Source organism: Tauraco erythrolophus, chromosome 9, assembly GCF_009769465.1.
Source record: "Tauraco erythrolophus isolate bTauEry1 chromosome 9, bTauEry1.pri, whole genome shotgun sequence".
Taxonomy (NCBI): Eukaryota; Metazoa; Chordata; class Aves; order Musophagiformes; family Musophagidae; genus Tauraco; species Tauraco erythrolophus.
This window is the reverse complement of record NC_141473.1, coordinates 33,756,546-33,780,850: the sequence shown is the minus strand read 5'-3', so window position 1 is coordinate 33,780,850 and position 24,305 is coordinate 33,756,546. Positions and strand designations below refer to the sequence as shown.

The window sequence follows — 24,305 nt, the reverse complement described above, 5'->3', positions numbered from 1 at the left end:
TTTTTTTGTATGAGAAATGACACTTCTGTGTATGAATTCCCATCTTTTTTTAATTGCTGTTTTTCTAGGCTTGTTTAGCTCTTTTCCTTTTTTGTCCCCTCTCCCCACTCCCCACAAGTTAATGACACTTTCCCTGATTGAAGTCCTTTGACACAGCTACAAAATAAGCTGTGTATCGCTGATAATTTTATGTTTGCCTAGTCAGGCATCTGATACTCTATTTCATCTCTGTGGTCCTCTTCTGATTTTTTTTTTTTAAGGTATCATGTGACTGTCAACATATTTGATTAATCTTGAACTTCTTCACCTTTTAATATTTTCTTGGCACTCTTCATAAAAACAGTAATATAACAATGTTTTTTTAGTGACTCCATCTTGAAGTACCACATCGCTTCTTACAGACTTTGCTGGATTGTCTCTCACAACGTGGATATGGGACAGGAGAACATTGTTATATGTAATATTTTTATGTTAAAAGTGGGAAGACAAAGGCATTGAAATATTAAATGACTTGTGTAAGATTGAAGAGTATCTTCTACTACAACAGAATTAAGAGCAAGCCTGGTATAGGTCCTAACAAAAGACAATATTCCAATGATGTTTTGTCTTCATCAACTTCTTTAGCATCCAGTCTTGTCTCTTGCTCTTTTGCATAAAAAGTCTGGCTAATTGCTGCACTTGTTTTCAGCCATGACAATTTTGTCAAGTATCTTGCAGATTTTTCCCAAATTGATGTGTGGCTGCTCTGCTTCTTCCCTTCTTTTCCATCAACGTCAGCTTCTTTCATACAAGTCTCTCCTATGAGGGAGTTGCATGTCATCTTCTCAATTTCTTACTCCTTTAATAAGTGTGGTTTATTGGCTGTTATTATTAAGAATGCTACTTTTCACCTGAAGGATCTTATAAAAATGGAACAGAACAGAGTATGAAGTTTCATGATTTTTCACTATCACTTAAAAGCATCATCAGTTAAACTGTTGTCAGGAGGGCTTCGTGACTGAGGGATTTTTTTTTTTTTTTTTCCTGCTCAACTGCACTAGAAGACAGCAAAAAGATTTAAAATGCATTGCCAGTATCAAGCTTCCATGCAGATAATTGCTGTATTAGCCTATGGGAATGGGAGAGAGCTTATCCAAGCCAACATAAATCACAAGTGAGATGCCCATGAGATAATCTTACTTGAAAGATATAACGGTGTTCAAGAATGTCTGCTTCTCAGCACTGAATGTAAACTGCTTTCAAATTCTGACAGTATCAGCCTGTTTGCTTTCATTATCTTTCTTCTATGTCACTTTAAAAAATTCTTTTACTGTGTATTTCCACCTTTATTTTAAATGTTTGTCATTACTGTTATGGTATGGCCATGGGAAGGGAGAAGGAGGAAATCATGTTTCAGAAAGCCTGAGGTCTCAGCGGACTCTGTGTTGCTACTTTGCCTTTGCTGACTGCGGTCACATGAGGGCACTGCTCCTGTGAGCAAGAGTTTCAGTTTCTTCGTGATGGCAAACACTGTGTTCTGCCAGTCGTTTATAGATTATGTACTATTATGTGTTACCAGAATAGCTCCTGCACTTGAATCTAATTTTGGCATTAGAAGGACTAAGTTGAAAAAAAAGAATACAAATGGAAGAAGGTGTGTTAAGATTTATCGCAGTAGCTCATGTACCTCTGCTAACAAGACCTCTTTCATTCTGGCATGTTTTTTAATCTTTTGTCATGAAATAGGGTCAGTCCTTTAAAGTTCTGAGAATTATTTCTCTTGTCTTTACTCTGGAAGTTTAATATATGTTGTCAGCTTGTTGATTAATTATTGTATGCAGTGCAAGAAACAATCCTTCATACAGGTTTTGTTCCTGAACATGAACCTCTCTCAGGTGTTTCTCTGATGAAACAGCTTTATTGCTGCCACTGGTAGGTCACATCATGGTGATCTCATTTTTTAGCCTGGTTGCACTTGAAACTTTTGCTATTGTACCAAGGTTGGCTGGGAGGAATGGTCTCTACAGGTTTATAATGTGGTGTAAGACAAGTGTATAATGCAAGTTCAAGGAAACACTAGCGGAGGGATGAAGGAAGGCTGTAGTGATTGCTGAGTGATGCTCTGACCTGCTCTCTCATGCTTTATATATGCAGGCTACATCGGAGTGGCGAGTTTAATGCAGCTTTTAGAAACAGCAGGTATTAGAAGTCACTAAGTGCTGTTCTTCACATAACATTTAATTTGAGCAACTTACCTGAGCTATACTGGCTGAAATAAGCTACATTTAGAGCATTGCTGATATGGTATGACTGGTTTTTTAAGGTAGAGCTGCCTACAAACTCTAACCAAACAAGCTCCAAGTTCCGTGTGGCTTTTGTCGGAGTAAGAACCATTATTGTTACACTGAACCTGTTAAGTTTGAGTCCTCTCAAATTTGAATTGTAAAATTCTTCATACAACAAAGGCTTTAAGAACAGCGTGGAGGAGTTTCATTTCTCTGAATATCCTATAACCCATCAGTGTTGGGTCTTTTTTTCGCAGAATGGTTTGTCTCCATTGCACATGGCAACACAAGGAGATCATCTAAACTGTGTTCAGCTTCTGATTCAGCACAACGTGCCTGTAGATGACGTCACTAATGACTATCTGACTGCGCTGCATGTTGCCGCCCACTGTGGCCACTACAAAGTTGCCAAGGTTCTCTTGGACAAGAAAGCTAATCCTAATGCCAAAGCGCTGGTGAGTACACAGTGGGTTACCATTCACAGCTAAACATTCTTCCAAAGTTGCAGTGAGACTTATCTGAGAGTTGTTTTCTGCCTGCTGATGGTTGACAGTGAGGGCATGTTGTATTGCTGCAGCCCAAGAGAGGATGCTCGAAGTTCGAAGTGTTAATAATGTATTGTACAATTAGAGCAGACCTTTACTTACGGACAGTCAACAATGGTTTATGAATTTCTAGTCTAACTAGAGGACTTGTGCCTCCTGGTAGCTCGTTATGATTCTGAATACATGAAGCAGCTGCAGATATAACTGCCATAGTTTTCGGTTGGGAGGGAATTCTCATTTTCCAAGTGTTTGTAAAGAGAAAATAATCAGCAATGCTTAAAACTGAGAGAATTTTTATTAACTCTCAAAGATGTGAAAGAGTAAAAAGCAGGAACGAGTTACATAATGAGTATTTGTGGTATTTTATAATTATGCCAATGGAGTCATATGCCTTTCTACTTTAAAAACAACTTCAGCAGCAAAATCTGTTAATGTCATTAAACTGCATACAAACTGAATGCCTTAATGCACTTGTTCAAAATTACACTTGCAGTCCGTTGTTTTTAAAATGTCTTTTTGATTTGTTCTTCAATAACTGTTTCAAACAAGTTAATGTTCTGACATTAACTGAGTTGACTGTTGGTTTCGCAGCTGGTGCTACTAACTCATTCAATTCCTGAAATATTATGTGAGCTCTTGAAACCCTCACAAGCCAGGTGGGAGTTGACTCTTGAAAACAGCACAGGCTCCATAGATTTCCTTCTCTCAGCCCCTCTGGTTTTTTGTGCCAGATCAACCTATTGTCAGGTGTCGTTGGTTAAGGTATTATGATATATGGGGTTTGTTCACTATAACCAGCAAGTGGGGAGTCTGTAGGCCTGTAATATTTATTTTTGCTTTCTAAAATAATCAAATCATCAGGTTTAGCTTGTCAGGGTTGCTGGCAGTGGCCTCTCACTGGTCTGATAACCTAGCCACAAACTTCCTTTTCCCCTAAATCTTTGTGGTGTTTCCTTTTGTTCTGCCCTGATCCCCACTCAAGATGATTAAGTAGAAGGAGCCTGAGTGCAGTATCTGGAGCTTGAGCTCACTCTTCCCTGAAACACATCTGAGGTTACCCTGGATGTTGTCCACTGCTAGGGAGAGAGTTGGGAGCTGCTCACACTTAACTGGAACAGACAATTGCACTGACCTCATGTTACAAAAGCATACGATATTCTTTACTATATGGCAGGTAAAAAAACCCTAATTTTTATCCGATCTGAGGGACCAGTTCTGTCAGCTGTTTTCAGAATTGTTCTGCAAAGGCTTTTTTGATGAATACACAGAGCGGCATCAGCATTCAGCGCGCTAATGTTATTGTACCGGTTGTGGATGCTCTGGACAGCTTATTTTCCTGTTTTACTTGTTTTCTGTTGTATCATCTGATGCCAAATAAGATGGTAGTTTTAAGCATTCACTCTGCTGCACATGCAATTTTTTTCAAAGGAGGGGGCAAAATAATTGTAATGACAGTAAACTGGCAGGTAATGAATTAAAAAAAAAATAGTAGTAAGATTAGAAGAGGATCCAAATGCCAGAGCTTGTAAAAGTAAAGTGTTTTTTTATCAGCAGTTCTGAAAAGTCAAAAGAAAACCAAACCAAAAAACCCCAACCCCTCATAAAACCTCCAACAAAACCCCCACCTAGATAATAGTGAATACCCTTAAGCAAAAATGAAGCTTTTGACAATTTTATGTGAACTGAGAATTTTAAAAAATAATTTCTTTATTGGAGTGGACAATATATTTAATAATTAAAACTGGCTTATGAAATACATCTTTTTAGAAGTTTTTTTCTCTCTTTTACATGAACTATTTAGTGAAGCCAAAACAAATCTGGGACATGTTCTGTTAAAATAGAGAAATGTTTTATGTGAATTCCATGCCCAATTCTACTTTTTAATGACATATGCTGTATCAAAATGTATATTCTTTCTCATTTACAGAATGGTTTCACACCTCTTCACATTGCCTGCAAGAAGAACAGAATAAAAGTAATGGAACTTCTTCTGAAGCACGGTGCATCAATCCAAGCTGTGACTGAGGTAAGAAGTGGTCTTTTCACATTTGTCTTTGTTTCTCCTGCAAAATTCATCGTAACTATATTGATTTTTTTTTTTTTCTGTTTCTGAAAGAGCATGTACTACCATTCAAGTTCAACAATTACTTTCAACTAGATATTACCAAATAATAAAACTGAATAGTATTCTCAGTTGCCCTAATGGATCACAACACCCAACTGATACGCTTACAGAATACACTGGGGATAACAAGTGAAACATAACAGATTTTAAACCATTTTTTTAACAAGTTTAAAAAAAGAATCTATAATTTCTGCTGATTTTTGCCTGTAATTTAATGCACAGAAGATGAAAATCATCCTGGTAAGGAAATCAACGTATGAAGGCTGTGCTTCACTCAAGTCCTGTTTTGAAAGGTGGTTTAATTCACAGACCTTGTTTTGGCTTTCCACACAGAAATGATATTCCCTCACCATCATGGGTCATCACAAATCAGTTAGACAGAAATCAATATGCTATTACTTCAATTGGCATGAGATGGTCTATACCCAGTTATTGGCACAATTTAAAGATTAATTAAGTACCTATGGAAAATTTGGTTTGTATGTGTATACTAAATTTGGAGGAAAGGTCACATATATGAGTGTGTGACCACTGACAAAGAAGCCAGGTTAGGAAATGATAAACAATTCTATTGATTAAACAAGATACAACTGGGAGCAGTTCATCTCCCCAGAACAGACTTTCATTTGATGCATGGGATTTTGTTTTAATTATTCAGTAGTAAATCATACATCTCCTTTCCTGGCTTTCTTGACAGAGAACTGAGCCTGCCCTTGCTACAGCTCACATATCTCCAGACTAGTTTTAAAAATCATAGGATTTGTAGATACAGCTTGTAGAGTCTAGTCTGAAAACATGTTAGCAAATGAACGGTGCAAAGAGAACCTTAACAGAAGAGATACGATGTCTGTCCTCCATATTAATCGGTCACTGTGGAAGTAGAAAAGCTATCCAATTTTACCCCTTTTAAATACAAAGAATTAAAAGAATGAAAGCAACAGCAATACTTCACTGTCTTGTGTGAGTAAACCAGGTTAACAGTCTCATCTGTATCCTCTGAATTGCTTTTTCAGGCAAAAATTTTCCAAAAGCAACAGCTCTGCCTTTATTTCCTGTTGTTGCCTCACCATGATCTCAAACCACATTTGACTGCATTTACTGAGATTCCTCGTGATACTTCATTGCAAAGCTCTGCCCTCCTGCCTGCCCCTTTCACTGGCTGTCTATACAGTAACAACCTTTCAAGGCAGAATTAGGAGCTGGTACTTAGCATCCATACATAAGCTGCTATTTCTCTAGTAAGAATGAAAGATTATATCTGGTTATCAAAACAAATTGGCCAGAAAGCTTCACACGATTCCTCCCCAAAGGAATCTGAGAACGAACAAGTGTTGGTTGCGAGATCTGAATAAACAATGCAAATGCAACAAGAGGAAACGGTACCAAATGTGACAAATAGTCATTGTTGCATATAGACTGATTATTAAAGGTAATGCTTATTGCCTTTTCTATGATAAATTCTACTTTCCAGGTGGATTCCATACTTCTGTTTGTAGATACTGCACCTTTTTTTTTTTTTTTTTCGGCAGCTGCAGGCTTGAATCTCTGTAGTACGAGATAGTGTTTATAGTCAAAAAGGACACACAGGCATTATATTTCCTGTAGTCAATTATTTTAAAAACATTTACTAAATTATGTGAAAGAGGGAAAAGAAATTACATGCTCAACAAGTTATTCTGCCTTCCTGCTCATGTTTGGTTTTCTGCCTGAGAAAGGAATAAAAGTGTGTTTTCCTCACCTCTGTCCTCCTGGGACTTGTGTACAGCTATGGGGAAGCTGCCTAAACCAGGGGATTTCCAGAGATCCACTGAGCTATCTCCTTCTCTTGGTATCAAAACTCCCTTCTGCAGCCTCTGCTGACTGTTGCTACAGCTGTGCAGAAGCAGCTGTGAAGAGGCTTTAGGGTAATGCTATTTGGAGAAATATTAACTATTGATTGGATTTCTAAAGCAAAATCCTTGAGGTCGTGCCCTGCTAAATGACTGCTCCCTTTTTTCCCCTCCCCTTCTCCCTCTTTCTCTTTCTCTCCAGTTGGTCTTCTATATCTTGTGTAAGGGCAGTGGTGCAGATTTGTGATGGTGATGGTGCCACAAGGCCCTGAGAGAAGGGGGAATTCTCTTTAGCCCATGTCATCTGTGTCTGTGCCTCTCTGGCTGGATGCTAGAGTTTTAAATTCCATTTCTCCTAGACAAACTGCGAGGATGGAGCTCACCACTGAGTTCAATAGGCCTTTTTGTTCACCCAAAAGCAACCGGATTTGGTGGGAACAATGGGCACTGCATCTTTTTTGCATTAGCTAAATGTTCCAGAAAGTCTTCTCTTAGTACTGGGAATACTTCTACCTTTTTTTTTTTAACCTGGCCCAAAATGATATTTAGCAAAAACTTCAGAAAGAAATCTTGCTTAGCTATGGTTGATTTTAGTTGATGAAGAATTACTGAATTCCTAGAATGTTTGTATGTTTGCTCATGAATCATACTCATTGGTGTTTCCAATTCTCTGTGCCCTTTAGTTTAAGCATGTGTATATGTTTTTGTGAAGGTAAGATCCTCTCAGAAGAGCAAGTGCTTGGGTTTACTTACTATAGATATATTTACTTACTATATATATATATTACATACTTACTTGTTTTTTCCCATGGTGTTCTTGTAAAGCAGTGTGGAAGCAGGTATTTAACTGTGAATTTGGTTTGATTTTCAGTCGGGCCTAACTCCAATCCATGTTGCTGCCTTCATGGGACATGTAAATATTGTATCGCAGCTAATGCACCATGGAGCATCACCCAACACTACCAACGTGGTGAGTAACAGCTTTCTTTTCAGCATGGCAGAAGGGAGAATGCATTATAATATCTGGGAGCAGCACTGCTGTGAAGTGCCTGATTCAGGTATTTGCCATCCACCTCCTTAGCAGTAGTGGCTCCTAATGGAGTCATGGGAAAGTGCAGCCTGCTGACTCCTACTTGGGAGGTGCTTGGCAGGTTGAGGAAACCTCAAAAGAAGCTGACCTTAAGCAGGCTCTATTCTTTTTATTTTCTGAAATAAAGAATGAGACATACTGTAGCTTCTCATATGGAATTTTTGAGATGTGTACTTGACTGTTAAGCACTGTTTTCCCAGGACCCCGGGGGCCTACCATTTAAGGGAAATTCTGCTGTTACCAACAGATTGCAGCAGATTGTCGGGACATATTGCCTGTGTCCATCCAGCCATAGAAGTGTGCTTTTCTACTGGATGTGCACTGTGTGCCCCGGGGCATGTGTAAAAACTGAAGTCTTTGTCAGATGGATGTTTGAAAGTTGAGAAATGTGAGGAAAGTAGAAGCTTGTTCATTCTTTTTAAGTTTGGCCACACGATCTCTCTCTCACCTTCCATACACAGGTGAAGTTAGAAGAGAATCGTTTATTAAAGTCTTAATTCGTTAATTGTATTAGATTATATAAAAGTGCAAAGCCCTTTGTAAATTAGCAGGTGTTTCTACCTAAAGACATATCCATGTCCAAAAATGTAGAAAGCAGTTTCCCCTCCTGAATTTATTCCGATTTCCTTGGATTTGTATTTTCTTAAGTCCAAGAAGCCTTAGATTAATGTACTCAGTAATGATTTTTTTTTTCCTCTTGTTCACTCATCTCAGTGCTTGTCAGATAACAAACGATAGTGGGGGCATAGGGCATAGCAGGAGGAAAGCCAAAAATATGTGTATCTGAATATACAAAATTTGAATCAGTTTTATGTCTGACTAAATTAGGCTCTATTTAAATTGATGTAATTTTTAACACTGTTTGTAAAATGCTAGTAAATACAAAAATTGCACTGTGTCTTTCCAGCAAAAGACTAGTGACAAAGGCACTATTGTGTTGTGAAACTGACGCTGAAATCAATTGCTTTGTAGCATACAGCCAAGCGGTCAAATATTGACTTAATCTCCCATCTTGCTCAAAGATAACTGCTACAAAAATTCTAGTGAAGATTATTCTGATCTGGGTCACCAGTAGTTTTGTATTTATGAAACATGTTTGGGTTTGTTTTTCCTGCAGTGTGTTTTTAACAACATTTTGTTTTTGCTGCTGTGTGCTAGAGAGGAGAAACGGCACTGCACATGGCTGCCAGAGCTGGCCAAACAGAGGTCGTTCGATACCTGGTACAAAATGGAGCTCTGGTGGAGGCTAAAGCTAAGGTAAGGTGATGGCCCAAGTATAATAACCCTAGATTATTTATATTTAACAAAGCAAGTAATCACATTCATCTTGCGTGTGTCTTCTGGGAAGTGAACGAGAGATGAAGCCAAGGGCCTTGGCACAATGACAACCGATATCTTGTTACATACTCTCTTACTGTAGTCATGAGTGATCTGTATGTAAGGGAGAAGGCAGGAGATGTCAAGTTGATAGCATGCTAGTTTATTTTATCAGTTTTTAATATAAACTATTCTGTGTTTGAAGTGTTTTATTTTGGGGTGGGAAGGAGGGAGAGAAATGCCTCAAATCTACTTTTATTTCTGCAAAACTCTAAACCTTACACTACTGGTGCCTCCTGTCATGTCCCTAGAGCATCAGCCTGTATGCATTCAAAAATAGTTATACTTCTAAAGAACATCTCATAAAGTAAGGAGGCACAGTAAGGGGGTGTAACATATGGCTGGAAAGAAGGAACAGACTCTGTAGAAACAATTGCTATAAAGGAAGATAAGAGGGAAGGAAAAAGAAATGGTCAAGAGCCACTGAAGAAACATACAAAATTATGGAAATAAGAGTTCCAGGAAACAGACAGGGGAAGGAGACAAATAAGTGCAGTAAATAGCAGTCTTAATAGGTAAAACTAGGAAAATATTTTTCTTTCCAAATAGTGATTGAATGAATACAATTTCAAATAAATCTATTTTTCACTGTGAAATTGTCATCTCCGAATTGGCTCACAAAGTTACTAGTAAGACTACTTACTTATAAGGAACTCTGACTAAATATTTGTGTCAGATACTTTTCATATCTGCAAGCAGTCTGACAATAGAAGTGAATCATATGGTCTGTAAATCTCCAAAGACAGACTTGAAAGTGAACAGCTCGTGCTCAGAAGCTCAATCATGCAAATATTTTCTAAATAATTTTAATTTGTGTAAACTGCTGTTGCCTGTGATCAATTTGTTATCACAAATATCAACTAAATACAAATAATAGATTATACACCAGTGCTAACATCAGTCATAAGAAATTTGTGGGAAACAGGCAAAAACTGGAAATATTTTTGAACCATAAAGGCTCTTCACCAGTCAGAGAAGAATTTCCCTGTAGAGAAGCAGTGTTCACATCCTGATGCTCTCACATCCTAAATCCCGAAGGTATAAAATCAGTGTTGTAGGATGGGCATGGGCAGAAGTCTCCCTAGCAGACAACACCCCAGAACCACTCTGCTTCAGGATGTGGGGTAGCAGTGCTCAAAAGGTGGGAAATTCAGCAGGGAAAAATAGGGAGAGAAGGATGTTTGAACAGATTTGAGGAACAGGAAAAAATAAGGTCCTAGGCTTTGTTGGCTGTAGTTGCTATAGTGTGCTTAATCCAAAGATTGTACGACTGAGAATGGGGAGAACAAAAATACAAAACCAAATAATGAATAAGGAAGAAATTATTTACTAGGCAGTGAGAACAAGGTCACAAACAACCACAGTATTTACACTGAAGGAAAATAAATAAACGAGACTCATGACGCAGCAACCCCTGTACTTAGAATTATTAGGATTTTTGTGTTGTGAATGAGTAGTGAGAAAACAATAGTGAATTTCAGCACGATCCTTTATCTTCAGTTACATCTACCTTAAAGTTATTTGCAAAATAGCAAACAAATCTTCACCAGTAAAAAAGAATAATGTGGTACTTAATGCCAGTTACTAGGCAATAATACGCTAAACTCCTCAGGTTATCCCAAACAACTGATTGAGTTGTTAAATGTTACTGGGAATCATAAAAAAGATCAAAATGTGTGGAATAGAGCTATGCATTCCCTGCATTTTAAGAAAGGTCTCAAGTTCAACTGGAAACTCAATGCACTTTAGTGGTGGAGCAAATTGAGGCAAATACAGATTAAGAAAATTGATCAGTTTATTTACTGTTATGGATTATGTACCTGTTCGGAACATTTTGTGATGCATCAACAAAGCCCAATATATCTTTATTATCTGACAAAGAGAAAGCCAGTGTGTAACATTTACTAGATAAGACCTCAATGGAATTAATACTTCTCTGCAATTTTGAAAAGTGATAGAGTCTGAGCAAATATCTTCTGCCTTAGTTTTCTTACGTAGCACTGTGTTATTTCCTTTATGTTTAGGATGACCAAACGCCACTGCACATTTCTGCTCGACTGGGAAAAGCAGATATAGTGCAGCAGCTGCTACAGCAAGGAGCATCTCCAAATGCAGCTACAACGTCTGGCTATACGCCCCTGCATCTTTCTGCCAGAGAAGGACATGAAGATGTAGCTTCTGTTCTTTTGGATCATGGTGCATCTTTATCTATCATTACCAAGGTAAGGGAGTTGCAAAAGTGATACCTTCAATAGTAAAATATACCTGTAGCAAGTGCTACTTGTCAATTAAATGCTGCAAAAGTCATATACAGATATGAATAACGTAAGAATGAGCTACATTTCGTTAAAAGGTTTCAAAGCTTCATGCTGTTACCTCAGAACCTGACATATAACATATCCCAGTGATCAGACATGCATTTTCTTGGAATGAAAGGAATGCAGGGCAGGAATTCCTGACAGGAGTTGATAAGCCTTGTCCTTGAGTCTTTGGTGGTGTGAAGAAAGGAACTGGCTTTCCCTTTTTACAGTTGTTTTAAGGTAGATAGCGCTTTGCCTTGCAAGGGAAGATCTCCAGACCTGCCAGGGCAGTTGGGAAGCTGTAGACTTGCTGCCTGTACTCAGGACTATGAAAGGGGATGGATGGAAACAGCAGTATCTTTGTAGATCAGAGACAAACCTTGCCCTGAGAAAGAGTGTGTAAGGCTACTATAGAACTGCTTTTTCTTACAGAAAGGATTTACTCCTCTGCATGTGGCTGCAAAATATGGGAAAATTGAGGTAGCCAACCTCCTGCTTCAGAAGAATGCATCTCCTGATGCTTCTGGAAAGGTAGGACAGAAGAAGCCGCTGCCACTTGCACAGCAAATATCTAAATGCACGTAATATCCTAATAATATCCTTCTACCTACTTACCATCACACTAGTATCCACAGCCTGGGTTTAACTGGAACAGGTTTCAGCTAATATTCCAGTCCCTGTTGGGGCTGCCAAGAGTCAGCAAACTCTTGACAAAAGTGACTTTTATTGTCATTAATTGACAACAAAATTGTCCTCTCTGTACCATCCAGAGGAATAAAGACAAAGAGTTCTCTACCTTCCTGCCCAGACTATTTACACTCCTTATCAGAGTATTCGGGCAACTGGCTCTGCTCCCTCAGGTCTCATGATGGGGGGCAAAGCCCAGTAGGACCTCAAGATTTTTAAACCAGCCCAACCTGGATTTTTGCAGATAGAAGGGACAGTTTACTTATCCACAGCAGTAAAACAAAAACATTGTCGAGGGTGTGACCTCAGGGTCAAAATTCCTTACCTGCTCTGTCCTGGGAGCAGCACAGATGTGTGCTTTTCTGTTCATTTTCCTTGGGAGAAATGAAAAGGGCTTTCACAGCTCAGTAAGGATTTTCAAATCTCTGTTTTAATTTTTGATTTTGAAGTTATCAAAGACTCTGGATACATGAATGAATAACAAATGTGTTTTTTCACTGTATCTACTCTGATTTTCCAAACTCTTTAAGTTTTCCCTGGAGAAGGTCTGTAACAGCACTTGTTTGTTCTGCATGTGTTTTTAGAGCGGTTTAACACCACTGCATGTAGCTGCTCACTACGATAATCAAAAAGTGGCACTCCTACTGTTGGACCAGGGAGCTTCACCTCACGCCTCTGCCAAGGTACAAGTACTGGTAACACTGGGGGAACGGTACCTAGGCTTTTTGTGTCACTTTATCCCCTGTCTACCTCTGTTCTTTCTAGACTGCATACGCTTGCAATTACAGGGGACTCAGTGACCTTGTTTATTGATGTCTCACAGCCACGTAAAGCTGTTAGAATAATTCTGCAGGTGAATAAAATAGCAGTAAAAAAGCAAATAGAGATGTAGACACATTTAAAATCTCCAGTTTCAATAAAAGTCAGTCTCAGCAAATACTGAGCCTTGCTTTCACTTGTCTGCTCTCTTCAGTACCTTCTCCAAGCCAGCCAATTGTATATCATTGCATCTTAATATATGTGCAGGGCAAGCCTGGAGTTAATGCATTGCTGAACAGGGATGGTTCTCCTGTGTTGTGTCACAGGATGACTTCTGAGGTGTGATGTGTTTCTCAGTACAATGTATGTAATTATTAATGTGCTTCATAATACTTCTACCACAGTGTAAATGGGCTGGTGAGAAAATAAAACTACTAGTCACAGCCCTGCTTTGATTGCAATTTACTGTAGGCAAGACAACAGTGTAAGATTTCTGGGGATGTGAAAGAATAAATATTTAAATGTATTCTAGCTCTGAGCAGAGAAAAGAATTGAGAGAAGCTTAAAGTGTCTATATGTTTTGTGGATTCCAGTTTTAAGTATGGATCAATAATTGATAGTTGGACAGCAGCAGTAAGTAAAACAGTGCAGAAGCATATCTAGGTTCAAGTGGGGTAAGTGCAGTGTAAATACCCCATCTGAAACAAACCAGTTACATTCCTAAAATCATTGCAAAAAACCACTGTGGAAAAGGGAGAGCTAGTGGAAAAGCCAGTATCATAGATGGACAGACAGCTTTCCTTGATTGCCTTCCTCTCACACATGACTGAATACAGCCATAATACTAGAGGCCTTCTGCATGGCTAAAGAAGAGGATGGAGGCTGTCATACATGATGGGTCCCAGAGCTCCTGGTGCAAAAGAGAGGAAAGTTAAACAAACATGGATAGCCAGCAGCAACGGCACAGTCTGAAATCAATAATGTCGATAGTGGCAATCTGCCAGAGCAGTGCCCCAGGAGGTCAACTGGAGTGATCTCTGATCTTTTACTACTGCAACACAGCACTCTTAAATGCCACTGTGGGGAAGAAAGGGCCTTCTGGAGGGGATGAGAAGACACTGACCCAGTTTTCACTGAAAGAAACTGCCAGTGGAAGCTGTGCATCCTGTAGGGGCAGGGATGGCAGCAGCCACCGACGAGACCTTGGGAAGTCCAAACCGAGGTGGAAGCACTATAGGACATGGTTTAATATTGCACACGCTCGTGTGTCAGGTCACCTTAGCTTCTTCCTCTGTAAGAGATCAGCTTTGCAGCTGCCACTTCAGGCCATCAGGTGTCAGCTGTAAGTCTTCCTAAAACAAAGTGTTCATTAGTATTCTGCAGCAAGTGAGCCACAGCAACACTGAGTAGAGTGTCAATACTAAATCAAATTAATGGTAGCATGTTTGTTGCTTTAGGCACCCACTGTGCAGCCATCTGAAAGATGATGTTGGTAACAGCAGACGATTGCCCATTTCTTGTGTGAATGTGGTCTGATAAATAAACGTGTTATGTCATGTCTCATCACTGGCTCCACAGTTAGTTTCATCAGCAGTTGCTTTTTCTGTGACATTTCTGACTTTAACACTGATCTTAGGACTGGCTTATTAGCCTGGCCCAGCAGCATTTGCCTTGAAGAGTGATCAGTGAGAGGGTATGGGAGGTGGCCATGTCAGAGTACAGCGCTGTGCTACAAACAGTCATTCTGATGAACGATTCTTTTTTATAGGCCAAAATGAGGCTTGTGCCTAATTTTAATTTGGCATCCAGCTTACCGTGCTTCTCTTCCTGCCTGCCCCTAAAGCCTCAATTTTCCTCTATCCCTTCATCTTTAACCTTTTCCCCTTTTTGCCTCTTTTCCCTGGCAGCCAGAATAACCCAATACCCTTCCTTCCAAACTTCTCCATTCCCTTCTATGTTTATATGTAGTGACAGAGCACAGCTCTTACCGTGAGGAGAAATGCAGACTGAGCCGAATTTCAGCTTTTATTTTTCAGCTCTCTTTTTGCCTTCTGTTGGCAACCTGCTGCTTTCCATCCCACTGAAAGCAATGTATGCCCATTTCTGAGAAAAAGGCTTGAAAACTCATTTTACAAAATATACACAGGCTCCATTTAAAATACACAGAGTTTAGCATACACACAGGATTTAGCATGTAGTATTTAGGATTTAGTAGGTGCCTATGTGGCAATGACTGTTTTACGTGTCAGTTTCGTGCAGGAAGTCTAAGGGAGAGGATTGTGTTTGCTTTTCTGGAAGCATTTTATCTTCAAAGTGAAAATTCAGTGGCCGTATACTTGCCTTATTGATTGTGCACTGTGTTTCCCAAGTGTTGTTTTCAAATGTCGTAGTATCTAAGGTCTGAACTGAATCTGAATTGAATTTTGAAGGTTACAGAACTTTTTTCACATGGAGTTAGTGCTGTGTGTCTCTCTCACTTCCAGATTACTATTAAAGCTTTCTTGTAATCGTTTCTGTGCCCCTCTGTATTTATCCTTTGCTCCTACTTGCATCACCCTGCCTCCCCATATAGTCTAGCCTTTGTGTCCCATGGGTCACAGGGAGGAGCCAAGCCAGGGGAATGCTTTGTGCCTTTAGACAGATTTTATTGGGCTATGTAATCTGCACATGGTACTTGCGATACTGTATGAAATGGCTTATGCAGCTAGGGTCTCATTCCCTACAACCTTCTTCCTTAGTATGTGTGCATATTTGCCAGTTGCTTTGAAATGAGGGCTACTACATTTCTGAAAGACTAAAATTTCTTGATTAAACAGGCATCACAATCTGTACCAAAAACTGGTCATACCTTAGTCAGTGTTTTAGCATTTGTGCGCTAATCAGTTATTGTTTATATCTACTTACCTATTTTCTGCCACATCTATCCTTTTTTATAATTATAAAATGTTATCATGTAATAGATACTGCGCTTTTGTTTTTAGTAGTGGGGTCACTGGGTACACATATTGGAAGGAATGAAAAAATAAAGAATGCAAGACTCTAAAGTTATATGCTTTAATTTTTCCTTGATCTGAACGAAAACAGCCTGTCAATAATGTTAGGGTAAATGCTGCGAGAAAGGCCATATTTCGTGTACATAATGCTTTCATTCACACTGGGAAATGGGAAAAAAAAAAACAACAAACAATAACAGCTGTTTTGAGTTATGAACACACATCTTGCTTTTCAGTTTGAAGATTTTATGTACATTTAAGGAAAAGTAGCAAATGTCTGTGAAATGAAACTCAAATTCCTTTTGCTATAGATTGTGCTCTTCTGAACAGATTTTTTTTTTCTCAAATTTGAAAGTTTTTTTCAGAATCCTCCTATTTGTAGCAGTACTGTCAAAAACAGATTGCTTAAAGCTCTGATACATTCATTTGTACAGCTCATTAATATTGTATTTGACTGTTTGACAGAATTTTTAGAACTAATGACTTACTTTCATAGAGTTGGGTAGGTACAGGAAAGTGATGTATCACATTGTTTAATAAGTAGCTTGCAATGAAGTGCTTTCTGTTGGCAGAATGGCTATACGCCACTGCACATAGCTGCCAAGAAAAACCAGATGGACATAGCAACTACGCTGCTGGAATATGGTGCTGATGCGAATGCTGTAACCAGACAGGGTATCGCCCCGGTACACCTTGCCTCTCAGGATGGCCACGTGGACATGGTGTCATTACTTCTTACTAGAAATGCCAACGTAAATCTCAGCAACAAGGTAAGTGTTCCCCCTGCTTGGTGCTAAGGCAACAAACAAACATGGTGATGAGAAGGATAGGGGCCTGCAATTAAATTTTGTCGGCTGTGATTCTGCACGTTTTGAAAACCACTGCAGGTGTTTGAATGCACATCATCATCTCTTCTAGCAAAGAGAGCAGCATGCAGCCTGCCATGTCACACTGAATGAACTGTTATGTTGTAGTGCCCAAGTGTTGATGATAGCACATGCTGTAGAGGAACTTACTAATCCAGCTCCCTCCCTATCCCCACATCACTAGTCTGCCAAAACATGCCCAGAGAGAAAATGTGTTTTTCTCTGCAGCAGTTAGTGGGGTTGGCGTGCGTCGTTTATGAGCCTCTAGATATATGCCTGCCCATTAAACAATGGTAACAACTAAGTTGTTAAGGGAATCTAAATTTTTTTTATGGGATAATAACATCAAGGTTGTCTGAGATTTTGTTCATTAATATAAGTGATTCTTCCTCCTCAGGGGGTGTTCCTTAGAGCACAGTGACTTTTGATGTAATTTCTTCTGGGGGCAGGAAAGGGAATTTGGTGGTAGATTTTAGTTTCTATATGTATGAATTTATAGGCTATTAAGTCTACTCTACAATAATGCTTCTAGCAAATGTGCAGCCTTTATTCTTTAAATGCCCCACTAGACATCAGCGATGTTGTAAAGTGCAATTTCGGAATGGATTTATGTGGCTAAAGTAGAAAGGCAAGAGACAAATATTTCATGGGCAATATTTTTTTATTCTCAGCAGGTAGAAAGACTCAGTGTCCTCTGAGGCCATGGGTGATGCATGCTGCACAGGGCTGCAGTGTTTTCCTGTTTCTAACTTTACAATTTGGTTATTTTTGGGTCCTCCTTCAGGAAGCTTCTCTTTCAGATGTTGATTTTCCCCCCACACACCCCAGTCTCAATCAAGTGTGTGGGATTATGCAGTGCAGGATGTACTTTGCATCCCCACAGGGCAATTTGCCATGTACACATTCTGCATCACGTTGGCTATCATGGTTTTGCTCCTAGGAATAATACAGAGAGCATGATTGCAGCTGCTTGGCATTTTGATTCGGTCCCACCAGAGGCTAATTACCTGCAACATCCTTCAATCTCTTACTGCTCAGTTGTAATCTCTAGTTTCTCATTATACTGATAACACCACCTTTTGAAAATAGTTCCCCCATACCCACTTATGGATGCATGTTTCCTCTGAGCTCAGCACCTACATTCAGAAACAGATATTTAAAGCACACTAACTTTTGAGGTTTGCAATAGAAATAAAAAGAGCATTTTTGTGCCTCCTCTGAAGATTGTTACTTGTTGCTTCTAATTTACAGAGTGGACTGACACCGCTCCACCTGGCCGCTCAAGAGGACAGGGTCAATGTAGCAGAGGTTCTTGTTAACCAGGGAGCTGCTGTTGATGCACAGACAAAGGTAGGAACATCGCTGTCAACATGAATTATTTCCTTTCGGGGAGGCATGAGCTTATAGACTGGACTAGTAATCAATTTCAGCATGAAACTGAAATAACAGCAGAGAAACATTTCTTGAAATAAATATTTTATATTTTATTTATAAAACAAATATTCTGAAGTCTGAAGATATGTAAACTTGAATGTTTAGTTTTATGCTCAGACTTTGAGCAGTAAGCTTATTTCTTGCCAAATATTTAGATCAATATAGATATAGATTGTATCCTACTATTGTGTTTCACTGCAGGTAAGTGGGATTGATCTGGGTTTTTTTTTTGTAAGGACATTTTCACAAAAGCTTGAGCTCTCTCTACAGAGTGTCATATAATCTTTTACCATATGGATATTCTCATCCGCTTTTGGTATTTTTTACACGTTGCACATATTTTCCACTCAGCTGACAGCAGAACAAAACACAGGAGAACTGTTGCTTAACACATCTGCATTTACAGCAAGAGAAACAGTGTAAATGCAATGTAGGTGTTCTTGGCTATTAAGTGGCTAATATTTTTTCCCATGACTTCAGAGACTTTACGAAATGAAGTATTCTTCTTGAGCTGATACTAAACAGCCATCCATAGGCATGATTCTGCAAGCAAAGCCATTGTTCATTTGTAAAGATTACCCCCTACTCCTACAGCTTGACTCAGCCTTCAGGACTGGATGCCTCTGAATTTCTGAGCTGCTTTGTTTTGCAAAGCATAGTGAAGCGAAATATTTCATCATTCCGACACATTCTAGGGAACTGACTTTTTCTGTTGTCCCAAGTTCAAACTAGACCATTGTTCTCCTGATCGTAAACTTTAACCTGTTATGTTGTCAGTAAATGTTGCTCTACACTACCTTCAAAAATAGTATTAGAGATGAAACATGTAACTCTTGAGGACAAATTCAAAATTCTTTATCACTGTTATCTAATATGAAATACATCTATGCGATGGTGATCTGTTTCAAGTTTACTTGCCTAAAAATAGTTTCGCCTAAAGTAAATATTTGGACTCCTAAATAAGAGATGTGGCTTTCCAAGGTGCTTAGGGATGGCTTTTGAGACCCCAAGCAATGACACCTCCCACTTCACAGTATTGGTTTTAAAAGTGATGTCATGAGTAAATTCCGAGAGCCTGCATACAAATGGTTTTATGCTCACTCGTGGTGTATATGGTGCTCAGAATTTAATGATGATGATCTCAGTGTTAATTACACTTACATTCTTCATACATTGTCTAGATTTCAGAGTCATTCCTTTAGGTGGGTAAGAAATCAGTTGTGATCAAATGCTTAAGACTGTAGCTGATTAAATCAGCTAAATGAACCATGTCTCAAAATCTGACCTGCACCCTTTGTGCAGAGTAGCAGCTTTCACAACTCTCTGCTAGGTGCGTGCCACAAGTTAGGTGCTGTGCTTGCATCCCAGAAGTGGCCAGGTGTGTCACACTGTCCAGCAATATTATCATTCTATCATTACACTGACATCTCAGAAAGGGTTGAATACATCATCATCCGTGGCTGCAGCTCAACTGATTATAATCTGTGGCAGAGGGAAAAGACATTGTTATGTGATTTTTTTTCTACTGTGTAATCCCAACTGTACCAGCTAGTGATTTCAATGATGTTATTCTGACACGAAACAGAAATAATTCTGCTGAAATCCCAGGAGTTTCTCCAGCTTTATCCTATTGTAACATATCCTCAGCCTGTATTTTACAGATGAATCAGTCTGAGTTCTTATCTGCTAAATCATCCAGCAGCAGATGGTATCTGTCCTGGTTCATTCTTTGCATGATTTCCTCAGATGTATGTGGTTGCCTTTCCGGACATAGTTCTTACCCGGTTTTCGTTGGAACCTGCTCTTTTAACCTGGTCGGAGCTGAATCACCTCCTAGCCCGTACAACTTGTCTGTGAGCGTTTGCCTTTCTCCCACTCTCCTCTGTCCCACAAATAGTAAGTAGTCTAAGGAGACGTTTACATTGACAGGTGCAGGCAGTCACGTGTCCCCTTTGCCTGCTCTCCAATGTCCAAATAGGACCCAGTTCTGGACTAGTGGCCTTTAGTCATATTAGCATGGTGGAAACGTCTGAGATACTGTCACAGCTGAGAGGCAGGGCTTGTTTGTTGGGTCTCAGGGCCAGCCTGGCACAGTTGCACAAGCTCTGTACTGAACTTTAAGCCTGGCAGGCTTAAAGTGTGGTAGAGCAGGCATGTGACTCTGTAGAGACACACAGAAAAGGGGCTTCAGTTTCTCATTCAGAGATGTCCCCTGGGTGGAGCTGAATTTCTTAATCGTGTCTCTGAAAATCGAACTAGTCAGTAGGTAAAACCATGCACAGGGAATAAAAATGCAATCATGTTTGTCTCCAGCATGAATCCTGTCATCCGTAATAGTCATATAATTTAAAAAAACACCAACAGTAAGTCCCTTGTTGTTCATCTTCATTCTTCAGTTCTGTAGGTAACTAGTGCAAGTAAAGCATAGTTTCCCAGTACACATTTGCTTCCATGGGACTGCCCCACAGTTGTCAGGAGGTGGGGCAGGGACTCATAGGTCAGGCAAAGTCACGATGCATTTAAGCAGAACTATTTTGTGGTGTAACAAATCACCTTTCTGGGAAACTGTGCATTATTAATCCTGTAGGTGTCTGTGGTGAAGAACACACGCAATGGCTTATTCTCCTGCCTACCATGCCAACTTGCCCTCTCTGCTGTAGGGGACTGCCTGCTCTTCAGGAAGAAAGTACCCATATGCCTTGCAGGATTGCATTAGAGTGGAATGAGCTTGACGCTTATTCCCTGGCTTCTGCAGAGGCCCATCTGCTGGGTTTGTGCAGCGATGAGCCCTCTAGGCTCCACACAGCCACAGAGAGGTCGTCTGCCAGATAGCCACTCACTGCTGCCTGTGACATAAGAAAAGTGCCAATGCAGTGCTATGTATTTTAGCATGGAATAGATGATGATCTTGAATTCCTTCGGAAAGAGCTGACAAGCTCCGAACTTGTACAATGAAAGAAAAGTGTTATGCTGTAAGAACTACCATACTTTGACCTCATGTTCTATGCTGGTGAAGTTTAGATGATTGACTTGTGAAATAGTAGCTCTGTAGTTACATGCTCTCTTGTTTAGATAGATTAACTGTTCTATGGGAAAAAAGGTCTGTGCATGCTGCCTCTAAAACCAGAGGCACTGGGGAGCAAGATACAGCAACAGCTGAGTTGGCTTCAGAAGCACTGTTGCTATGCTTGCATGTTTGCACGATACCATCCAGCATGTCCAGTTCAGATTCATTACTTCGGACATACGGTGGCAGAGGAGTGGCCAACCATGCCTTAAAAGTCAGTGGTGTTATATTGAGGATCTCTGCTACCAGCAGCATCACCACAACCTTCTGTTTTCTTCTGTCCATTTCATACCCATACACTTTCGTTACTTCAATTATTGTGGTCTAGATGACTATTCAGTAGTCTTTTTTTTCTTTTATCTTAGTGTAGATTCTCTCCTTATCATATTCCTCGTTTTCCCAGGTTAAATAAGCTTTGGTTATGTCACTCCAGCACAGTATCTGTCAATAGAGGGAGAACACTTAGTATCTTAGCAGGTCATTCTACTTCTTGGGTAGGCACCAATGAGCTATCATTTTCCACCTCTGGTACATGTTCTTTAATCATCGTTTATATATAACTTACACTCCCTGTGAAAACATCTAGAGTTTGCAATTCTGACACATGGGAGTTCTTACCGCTGCTCAGGTTCTGAGGGCCACAGACAACTGCGGTTTCTCAGGTGGCTAGAGGAGAAGATTGGGAAAAAATATATCTTGTATCTTGAAGCTATCGTAGGGAAGAAAAAATCTAATACTACAGAAAATCTCTAGTGTGGAAGATTATTCTGTGTGATTAAGATCAGTTCTGCTGCTAAAACTTAGGAGTGTTTTCAAAATTGCTCTTAGACCTGAACCATTGCAACTGTTGCTCTTTCTTGGGGTGGTTTCCATCCCAATACATTTTTTTCCTGAACTTTGTTGTAGAAAAGGCATGAAAGGAAGAATAGCTGCTGGTTTTGAAGTCCATTTATTGATGGCGTTACGGGATTCTTCTGGTTCTGTTGCTTCAATTAACTAAATAGCCTCTAATCTCAGAGCTGGGGGAGTCTGTCTCAGCCAACACTGAAGAGTAAACAACAGTAGTTCAGCACACCAGAACTAGTGCTTGAGAGGCCACAAGGCTGCTCCTGCCACTTGAAGATGGGATTTTGCTATGTGGTTGAAAGCCTAGCCATGTTAGACTAAGCTCCAGAAAACACTTTATCTTTAAACATAAGAAGAAAAGAATAGAATGGTGCAAAAGTAGCAACGCTAAAGTGCCCTTCAGGTGGTGAAGCTTTAGAGCTGCTTCAAACCCCTTCACGTTTAGAAAGCTTTAAAAATGAATTTAGTGTTCATAGAAGGCACGTTTGGGTTCCACTACAAAGGTAGTAGTTCTTCTCTATTCTGACATGACATTTTTGTATCTGAATTTAGGTATATTAAAGAGTTTTTGATGCTGAAACTGTGTTGTGTAATATCATGCTTAACACAAGGAATGCTCATCTTGCACCTAATATTGGGAGTTAAAAGTCAATCTGAAGCCATGGCTGTGAGCAGATACTCCTCCTCTGGTCATCATGTTGAGTGTGTAAAAGCTATAGTGGTATGTGTGATGTTGCTTTTGTTGCAGGGCTTTTGTGCTGAGAGTTGGCACGAGTAAATACTGTTTCATGGCTCAGCAGGTCTCCACATGTCATTTTTCAACTCTTTATCCCATTGGATAATGTTATTGTAGGATACAGCATTACTGTGATGAGCTGGCAAAGGAAAACTGATGAGAGAAGAGTGTGTTGGTTCAGTCAAGGATGAAGAGCAGGATTTGGAGCTTCCATCTCAGCAGTTACTACACTGTACTTGGTGTCAGGCCTCTGCTGGGGGAGTTAATGGTCTCACAGTCCCCAGTTGATGACTGCCTGGAAAATAAAGCCAGTATTAAACTGTCTTTTATTCCTAAAACTAGTATTGGTTGGAGGTAATGATGACTGAGAGGTCATGATGTTCTTTTGCAGGTTGAGTTGGGCCTTTATTTCAGATTTATTCAGGGAGATTTATTCACGTCTGCCTGCCTTGTTCTGGCAGGAGCCACATACCAGCCTGAGTGCTACAGTGGTTCATAACAGCAATCCAGTTTTTCCATTGGAATATCTAATTTTCAGATGCAGAAAGAGATAGGAAGGAGACAGGGAGGAGAATTGCTTTCATACAGAACGAATGTTCAAATCCAGATATCTTCAGTATATTTTCATGGTATTTTATCTCTCTCTTTGGCTCTTGGTACGTGCCCAGTTGTTATCAAGTCATTTGTGTGGAGGTTTCCAGCCTAATAATATGCAATAATGAACCTTTGCAAGGTACTGCGACATGTTAGGCCCTGATTCAGCAAAGCAATGAAGTGTGTCTGTACCCATCGGTTTGTCTGTTTCATTCGATCCAGGCTGGATGCCTTTGTGATCTTCGGATCTAGAGCATTTTCTAGCCATATCAGCAGTAATACTGGAGCTTCATTGTCTGACGTTTACAGCAGAAAGACAAAAACAGAGCAGCTTGAGAGTCAGCATGACTAGAAAGATGCAGTAATTCAAGCTGTTAAGATTTATGGTTATTACCAGTGGAGGATATTAAAGTAATTCACTGACATGATATGCACGGCTTGTGATAGTTTCCCTCAAAAAAAACTGAAGGGCAAGAGAACAAGGGATGCTTTGTATTTGTGTTCCTTTAGAATTTAAAAACTCAGTATTTCTGATTTATTTAATTTTTTTTGGCACTTATTCTTTTAGCTTTTGAAAAGCCCTTCCCGGCTGCTAACTCCCATATTGCTGCTCATTCTTTAAAACTGCTAGAAGCAGCATGGCAGCGGGCTGCCAGAAGGTGATGCATGTTAAAGCTGTGTTAAAGAAAAGCCCTGATTTTCTTTGAAGTAACTTTTTTAATATTAGGATGCCTACTAAGTCCCTTGGTGCTTTGCCTGTAAATATAACCCTGAACTTAAACGGCTGTGCAGA

General features: G+C 39.7%; 1 protein-coding gene across 1 annotated transcript in view; it reads left to right on the top strand.

Annotated features, from left to right (window-relative positions):
• Nucleotides 1-24,305, top strand: part of ANK3 (ankyrin 3) — a 203,057-nt gene that overhangs the window by 92,804 nt on the left and 85,948 nt on the right. The window contains 9 exon segments of the mRNA XM_086616892.1: nucleotides 2,522-2,719; nucleotides 4,737-4,835; nucleotides 7,635-7,733; nucleotides 9,012-9,110; nucleotides 11,255-11,452; nucleotides 11,963-12,061; nucleotides 12,802-12,900; nucleotides 16,542-16,739; nucleotides 18,087-18,185. Coding sequence (XP_086473018.1) covers nucleotides 2,522-2,719; nucleotides 4,737-4,835; nucleotides 7,635-7,733; nucleotides 9,012-9,110; nucleotides 11,255-11,452; nucleotides 11,963-12,061; nucleotides 12,802-12,900; nucleotides 16,542-16,739; nucleotides 18,087-18,185 — 1,188 coding nt within the window.